This window comes from Indicator indicator, chromosome 2, assembly GCF_027791375.1.
Source record: "Indicator indicator isolate 239-I01 chromosome 2, UM_Iind_1.1, whole genome shotgun sequence".
Classification (NCBI taxonomy): Eukaryota; Metazoa; Chordata; class Aves; order Piciformes; family Indicatoridae; genus Indicator; species Indicator indicator.
Window position 1 is genome coordinate 977,475 of NC_072011.1, and position 8,513 is coordinate 985,987.

General features: G+C 51.5%; 1 protein-coding gene across 2 annotated transcripts; it reads right to left on the reverse strand.

The window, feature by feature from the left end:
- Nucleotides 1-1,503: 1,503 nt before the first annotated feature.
- On the reverse strand, nucleotides 1,504-7,671 carry EEF1A1 (eukaryotic translation elongation factor 1 alpha 1). 2 transcript variants are annotated; one of them, XM_054399259.1, is made up of 8 exons: nucleotides 7,647-7,671; nucleotides 6,617-6,808; nucleotides 5,402-5,581; nucleotides 4,562-4,858; nucleotides 4,013-4,163; nucleotides 2,952-3,208; nucleotides 2,627-2,861; nucleotides 1,504-1,975 (listed from the first exon to the last, which is right to left on the reverse strand). In XM_054399259.1, the coding sequence occupies exons 2-8, from the start codon at nucleotides 6,758-6,760 to the stop codon at nucleotides 1,851-1,853; spliced, it is 1,389 nt and encodes a 462-aa protein (XP_054255234.1). In that variant the 5' UTR covers nucleotides 6,761-6,808; nucleotides 7,647-7,671; the 3' UTR covers nucleotides 1,504-1,850. The 2 variants fall into 2 exon arrangements, with proteins under 2 accessions (XP_054255234.1, XP_054255235.1); XM_054399260.1 differs by lacking the exon at nucleotides 7,647-7,671 and adding an exon at nucleotides 7,543-7,599.
- Between the last annotated feature and the right edge of the window lie 842 nt (nucleotides 7,672-8,513).

Here is an 8,513-nt window from a genome sequence, read left to right on the forward strand (position 1 = left end):
CCACCTGAGAGCTTCATGGCAGTGCTACAGCTGTCTCCACTGGCAAGTGAGGCATTTCCTGTGGCCTTGGGGACAGCTACAAACCTTTAGCAGCAGGATTTAAGAACTGGGAGAGATTCCTTTGCTTAACTCCAGCCTTCCGCAGAGACCCAATGCGCTCTAGCCCTCGCTCCCATTGTACTCAGGACTTCCGGATGTGCTGAGAATGCTTCCAGGTTTGACTGCAGTTAAGACACAGAAGGTGAGCAGAAAGGGACGAAAGATCCAACCAAAGCAAACAGAGCATGAAGAGAAGTCAAAGCAGCTCAGGGTTAGTCAAGCATATCCAAGCAGTAGAGAGAGGAACCCTGCAGAGCAAGCACACAGCTGAAGAAGGAAAGGAAGCCAAGAGAAGGTAGCTGCTACAGGCAGCACAAACACCACTGGTGTCAGGGAACAACCCTGCCAAGGTCCTGGACTCTTTCTGAGCAGAGGTGGGGATGCTGTGGGGAAACAGTGCTAAAGGTTAGTGTAACAGCTGTGTCCTCATGCAAGCCAGGCCTGATTATCCATTAACTGCCTGTCTGCCTTTCCCAACTCAAGCCAGGGCTGGAAGCTCCCTTTATTACAGCTGGCATTTCCTACAGCCCCAAATGTTTCACTGGAGTGATTCATCTATCAATTAATAATCATCTTTTAGACTGGTGAACTAATTTCTCTGCAATTGATTGACCTGAATCTTTAACTCCATTGCTAAAGAGACAGCAAGCATCCAGTGCCACCACCTGGTGCTGCTACCACAGGGCTCTGCACAATGCTCCAGCACCTGCTGCAAGCAGCCAGCCTAAGAACATCCTGGGCCCTAAGTTCAGACCATGGATCAGGAGAGTGCTCAACACCATCCTCAAGGAGCTGAATAGAAATTGCCTGCTGGTTTCTCTCCAAGCTTTGCTCTTGCACAGCAAACCCAGGCAGATGCTGCAGTGGTGGTCACCCCCTGACAAGCACCACAGCATTCTTCTGAACAGCATCTGGGCTGCAGGATTTAGCTGTTGAGTGCTTTGCTGTAGATTAGAGAACATTTAGATGCTAAGTGTGAAAGGTACTGCATGACAGCTACCCAGACAAAAAATAACTTTGTTTTCTACTGGCAATTAGAAAAACAATCTGTGTGCAAGGCTTCTGGGAAACCTAACATTGGTTCTTGGGTTGGAAGGTTAAATGTGGTTTTGTTCACACCGTTTCTGCTGCTCCCAGAGCTTTCTTAAATGCATTTCAGCAAGCACCAAAATACCACAGATGTTACCTGGCACTTCTAACTATCCAAGCTCTAAACTAGCTTTAGAAGAGCAAGCACCATAGAATTTTGTTTAAGGCTTAGATAAGCTTTACCTAAACCTGCAGCTGAATTTTGCTCTTCAGAAACAAACTGGGAACTATTTGGCTTTGCAGGTTCTGAAGCAGCATCCTCCTCCTTTCTGACCCCACCAGGATTAAAAGATTTCTCTAGTTACATTAACCCAAAGAACACAGAGACGTAGCATTGAACTTTTTGCTTTAATGGTCTCAAATTCTGTGACAGATTTTGTTGTAGTTTTTGTGAAATTACTTTTTTTTGGTGAAGTTTCCATTTTAAAAAAATTAATCAACTTTTTTTGTTTTGCCTTTTTGCTTTTTAAAGACTAATAACTTAAACTGCCACGAAACAAATGGTCCACAAACATTCCTTTCCTTCTGAAGCTTTTACGATGCATTGTAATCATTAACCAGTCTTTGACTATTAAACTTAAATGGCCAATTGAGACAACCAGTTCTGAGACCCTTCTTCCACCACTGATTAAGACTGAGGTGGCAGCTGATGGACAGAATTTTCATTTGGCCTTCTGGGCCTTCTGGGCAGACTTTGTGACCTTGCCAGCTCCGCCAGCCTTCTTGTCAACTGCCTTGATGACACCAACAGCGACCGTCTGCCTCATGTCACGCACAGCAAAGCGACCTGGGAACAGAGAGTCACAGAATCAGAAGTGTTAAGGCTGGAAGGGACCTAAAGGATCATCCAGTTCCAACATTAGATCAGGTTGCTCACAGCCACATCCAGCCTGGCCTTCAAAACCTCCAGGCATGAGGCTTCCACCACCTCCCTGGGCAACCTGTGCCAGTGTCTCACCAGCCTCCTGGGGAAGAACTTCTGACATCTAATCTGAATCTCCCCATTTCTAGTTTGCTCCATTCCCAAGTCCTATCACTCCCTGAACACCCTAGAAGTCCCTCCTCAGCTTTCTGGTAGCCCCCTTCAGATACTGAAAGGCCACAATGTCTCTTTGGAGCCTTCTCCTCTCCAGACTGAACAGCCCCAACTCTCTCAGTCTTCATAGGAGGAGCTCCAGCACTCTGATGGTTTTGTGCAGGGCTACCTACCCATGGGGGCTTATCTGCTGTGAGGGGCTAAGTGGGCAAATACCACTGCCTGAGACTGGAAGAGAATTATCCAGAGTACCCTCCTCCACTCCACCCACCATGGAAGTTTTGGTTCCACTTCCAAGTTCCTACTGAAGTCCCATCTTTCACCAGTGCTTTCCAGAACATACCAGACACCAAGGAGCATCTTTACCAGAGCCAGACTGACACGTTCCAGGAGATGCCTTACCAAGAGGAGGATAATCGGAGAAGCTCTCAACACACATGGGCTTGCCAGGGATCATATCCACGATGGCAGCATCTCCAGACTTGAGGAACTTGGGCCCATCCTCCAGCTTCTTGCCAGAACGACGATCGATCTTCTCCTTCAGCTCAGCGAACTTGCAAGCAATGTGAGCAGTGTGGCAGTCCAGCACTGGGGCATAGCCAGCGCTGATCTGCCCAGGGTGGTTCAGGATGATGACCTAGCAGAACGAACCCAAGAGCCCAGTTAGCAGCAGGGAAGCAGTCAGCAGGGGCAGGGCTGACAGCAATCCCCCAAGCTGCCCACAGACCTGCGCAGTGAAGCCAGCAGCTTCCATGGGAGGGTCGTTCTTGCTGTCCCCAGCCACGTTGCCGCGGCGGACGTCCTTTACGGACACGTTCTTCACGTTGAAGCCAACGTTGTCCCCAGGCAGGGCCTCAGCCAGGGCCTCATGGTGCATCTCCACAGACTTGACTTCAGTGGTGACGTTGACAGGGGCGAAGGTCACCACCATGCCAGGCTTCAGGACGCCAGTTTCCACACGGCCCACCGGCACTGTGCCGATGCCTGCCAAGGAGAAGAGACATCAGCTCCATGGACTCACCAGGGACAAGAAGCCCAGCAGGCTGAGGAGTCCTACACTTCGCACCTGACAATGCAAAAACAATCCTCAGCCACACACCTGCCCTTCTCTCATTACCACATCTTTCCACAAGTTCCTCATAGCTCAGCTCCATCACACGATTGGAAAGGATCTCTAGATGTCCCTTGCAATTTACTTGCTGCTTCCTTTCTGCAAGTAATTCTAACACAAACATGGAAAGCAAGCTCACAAGGTGTTAGGGCTTGGAAGGGACCTCTGGAGAGCTTCCAGTTCAAGCCCCCTGCCAGAGCAGGAGCATAGAATCCAGCATAGGTCACACAGGAACACAACCAGACAGGGCTGCAAAGGCTCCAGAGAAGACTTCACAACCTTTCTGAGAAGCCTGCTCCAGGGCTTCGTGACCCTCCCAGTGAAGAAATTCCTCCTCATGTTGAGGTGGAACCTCCTGTGCTGCAGTTTCCATCCATTGCTCCTTGTCCTAATGTCCCTTTTGTGCGTGTTTTTTTTTTTTTAACTAAATCTCAGTTTAGCACTGAGATTCTTATATCATCTCCTCAAAAGAAGGCAGTTACTTGGGAAGTTCTTCACATGGAAGTATTTACAATTTGTGGGAAGACATGCAGAAAGAGAAATTGAAAAATTACCTGTTTAAATTAAAAAAAAAAATCCTCTTAAGTCCCTGCCAAGCTTTTTGTGCCCTGGGGGTGTAGCACAGCCAAGGCCTCCAGCAGCTGCTGCTGCCAAAGGAGGCTCTGGAGGACACTTACCACCAATTTTGTAGACATCCTGGAGAGGCAGACGCAGAGGTTTGTCAGTGGGACGAGTGGGTGGCAGGATGCAGTCCAGAGCTTCAAGGAGGGTGGTTCCACTGGCACTGCCATCTTTTCGGGTAACCTTCCATCCCTTGAACCAGGGCATCTGTAACAAAGACAAGCCCAGGCATAGAATCAGAGAATTGTCAGTGATGGAAGGTACCTCAAGGCTCACTCAGTTCCAACCCCCCTGCCATGGGCAGGGACACCTCACAGCAGAGCAGGTTGCTCAGAGCCACAATCCAGCCTGGCTGCAAAAACCTCCAGAGATGAGGCTTCCACCACCTCCATGAACTGTCTGCCCACTATAATGGTACAAGGCTAGAATGGAGCTTAGCTTTACCTTAGCAACACCACTGCAGAGTAAGACTTGTGAAGTGGTAGGATTTGCTTCCAACCAACAGTTTCAAACATTGGCTATTAAAACCCACGTTAACATTGGATAATTGAAGCCCAATACTCCTCCTAGTTGCCTTTCTTAACAGCAGCAGATGTCAGGCTTACGTTAGAGCTAGGCTCCAGCATGTTGTCTCCGTTCCAACCAGAAATTGGCACAAAAGCTACAGTGTCTGGGTTGTAGCCAATCTTCTTGATGTAGGTGCTGACTTCTTTGACAATCTCTTCATATCTCTTCTGGCTGTAAGGGGGCTCAGTGGAATCCATCTTGTTGACACCAACGATCAGCTGTTTGACACCCAGGGTGTAGGCCAGAAGGGCATGCTCTCGGGTCTGCCCGTTCTTGGAAATGCCTGCCTCGAACTCACCAACACCAGCAGCCACAATCAGGACAGCACAGTCAGCCTTTGGGAAGGAAAAAAACAAACCAAACCTCTCAAAATCATGTTTGTACATCTGCAGCAATGATCAGGACAGCACAATCAGCCGTTGGGAAGGAAAAACACCAAACCAAACCTCTCACTATAGCGTTTGTACCTGGGAACCCTCCCAACTCAAAGAAACCCTTAGTTCACAAGCTCACAGGGTGTTAGGGGTTGGAAGGGACCTCAGAAACCTTCCAGTCCAAGTCCCCCGCCAGAGCAGGACCACAGAACCCAGCACAGGTCACACAGGAACACATCCAGGCATGGCTGGAAAGTCTCCAGAGAAGGAGACTCCACAACCTCTCTGGGCAGCCTGCTCCAGGGCTCTGGGACCCTCCCAGTGACAAAGTTCCTTCTCATGCCAAGTTGGCACCTCCTGTGCTATAGTTTGTATCCACTGTTCCTTGTCCTATATCCCAGGGTACAGCTGAGCAGAGCCTGTCCCCTCCTTCTTGACCCCCAGCCCTCAGATATTAAGCATTTATTACAAACGATGTATCATTTTTTAGCTCAATTGACATACCTGAGAAGTTCCAGTAATCATGTTCTTAATGAAGTCTCTGTGTCCAGGAGCATCAATGATGGTGACGTAGTATTTGCTTGTCTCAAACTTCCAGAGGGAGATGTCAATAGTGATACCACGCTCACGCTCAGCTTTCAGCTTGTCCAAGACCCAGGCATATTTGAAGGAACCTTTGCCCATCTATGGGTTTAAAATTCAAAATTAAGAACCCTGTTTTTCCCTGTCTTTTAAGAACATATATCTATGTACTTTTACTTCAGGAGGATCCCATACTGGCTAAAGACCAAAGACTGAGAAGTGCTGCCTGCTTGGACAACAAGCAACAAGATACTCTTGGAATCAATAGTGAGAGGTGCCAACTGTTCTGTTATTTAACTTGTGGACAGCTTTTAGCCCTCTTGACAACTTGTTAATCTCACTAACACATCATTACGACAGACCTCTTGTGCTCAAGCTCTACTTATCAAGTATCCTCTAGAAGTTTGTTACTAATGCAATCCCAATTATCATCACTACCAAGTATCCTCTATATATTTCTCACTAAGGCAACCTCAGTGATAATCACTAACAAATATTCTCTATTAATCTGTTACTAATGCAACCCCAGTGATCATCACTACGAAGTATTCTCTATTAATCTGTTACTAATGCAATCCCAGTAATAACCACCATTTTAAACTGCCACTCAGCCCAACATCTGCTACATTTTATCACCTCATGTATTTATTAAAATCTAAGTTTCAGGGGTGAAAAAAAGGTATCATAAAGACTTTTTTTTACAGGTTTGAACACCAAAATCCACATCTTTCTTGTTTTCACAAGCAAACCTTATCAGAGCAACTTGTTAAATTTTATCCTCAGCTTCATGTATGTGAAGACCAAGCCTGGAAACTCCACTTAAAAGAGACCAGAGAGATGCAATTTTAGACAAAAGCAGCCTTATTTTCCTCTCTGTTCTGCACTTGATTAATTTGAGCTTTATAGCAACTACATAATGGCGGCTGCAACACTTGGGCACTTGTTCGGGGACAACTACAGCCCAGCTGCCGCCCTGTGGCCACGCAACACTCATGCACTTGGGCAGCTCCCGGGACAGCTGCAACCAAACCGCCTCCCCGCGGCCACACGACAGCCTGCAACTTCCTTTGGCCGCCCAACCTCTTTCTTCATTCCCAAAGCCCCAAAACGTTTTGCTGTCGCCGCTGACCCACACACCTCAGCGGCTTCCTTCTCGAACTTCTCGATGGTCCTCTTGTCGATCCCACCGCATTTGTAGATGAGATGGCCGGTGGTGGTGGACTTGCCAGAATCGACGTGGCCGATGACAACGATGTTGATGTGGGTCTTCTCCTTTCCCATTTTGGATATCAGCTAAAGTCCTTTCTTTCGGCAAAGGAGAATCGACACCTGCAGAGTTTCCCCCAGAAAAACATCAGTCACGCCCCGCCACGCGGCGCCAGAGGGGAGACGGCTGAAGAGCCGCCCGCGTGCGGTGATGGCCGCCTGACGTGCGGGGCGGCCCGGCAGGCCAGGCCGGGATGGAGGCCCCAGCCCCGCCCCACCACGGGAAGGCGGAGCGACTTAGGGAGGGCCCCGACCTGGGGCCCCTGCGGCTCGCCCCTCAGGTCGCCCCCCTGCCCGCGCCACCACCGGGCTCGAGTTACCCCCGGGCGGCCGGGCAGCGGCCGGGCCGTGGCGGGGCCGACGGGTGGCGCGGAGGGCGGGGCCGGGCCGCTCCTTTGTGTGACTCACCCCGCCCGGCCCGGCGCGTCCTCCATTTTGTGGAGCTGGCAGCAGGCAGGAAAGGCAAGCGGCCATTTTTTCACTCGTGCCCCATCTCTCTTCCCTTCCCCCCACCTCCAGGCCTAGCCAGCGGCCGACGGACCCCGTCGAACCGCATCGCCTCTCGCCACACACCGCGCGTTCCGGCGCCACGGCTCCACCGTTTCCCACGCGGCAGGGTGGGAGGGTGACGACCGGGCGCCTCCGGTTCCCCAGCGGCATAGCCAAGGCGCTCCTCAGGCACGCAACTCGAGAGGCACGATACATCGCTACTTGCCCGACGTGCACTTTCCTGCTGTCCCCATTCCCTCCACAACCATCGCTCCCATACCCGCTTTCATGACAGCCCCACAACTTACAGTATAACCGCTTACGCGGTGACTACTAGGCCCTCTAGGGCACGCAATCCCTCCAGCCCAGCCCCTCCGTCGACCGCGGCCTGGTCCACCCCAGCACACCTCACCTGTTCGGCGATGGCAAACCCGGAGCGAAAAAGACCGAGAGCGTGAGCGCCGCCCCTTATATACCCTGCGGGGCGGGGCCGGCAGGAATACGTCACATCTCCCAGCGGCCCCCGCGGCACCGCCCTCGCGCCCCGCCCGCGCGGTCAAAGGGCGGCCCTCATGCCGGGCTTGCGCTTGCCGCTGCTTCAGTGCCGGGCGCGGGCCGGCGCCGGACACCGCGGGGCCTTTCCCGCTTTCGGCTGTACCGTACGCCATTTCTACCTGGCCTGCGGTGTTTTGTGGCCGGCAGCGCTTACGTGAGGGAGAGGGGCAAAGGAAGAGATGAGCTCTTGCAGCGCAGGCAGACGGCCCAGGGGAAGCGGTGGGAGTAGGGTCTCTGAGGCGAAGAGGACGCAATATTGTAGAATTGTTTCGGTTGGAAAAGACCTCCCAGATCGTCGAGTCCAGCCACTGACTTAACACACCATGGTTATTAAACCACCTCCTGAAGTTCCACGTCCACACGTTTGTTGAATACCTCCGGGGACGGTGGCTCCACCACCTCCCTGTGCCAGTGCCTGACCACTCTTGCAGCAAGGAATTTTTTCTTTATACCCAACCCAAACCTACCCTGGTGCAATTTGGGAAATTTTTCGTCCCATCACCTGGCCCGAGGGAGAAGAGATTGACCTCCACCTCCGTTCAGGTAGTTGTGGATAGGAATGAGGTCGTCGTTCCTGCCTCCCCCGCCCCCGCCAAGGGAACAGGGTCCCTTTTCCTAAGTGGAGCAGAAGCAAAAGGCGCAGGGGCAGCCCCAAGCCCTCGGTGATGGCAAGCGGCTGCTCCGGCCCCTCCCGAGGGGACCAGAAAACGTCACACCGGTGCCA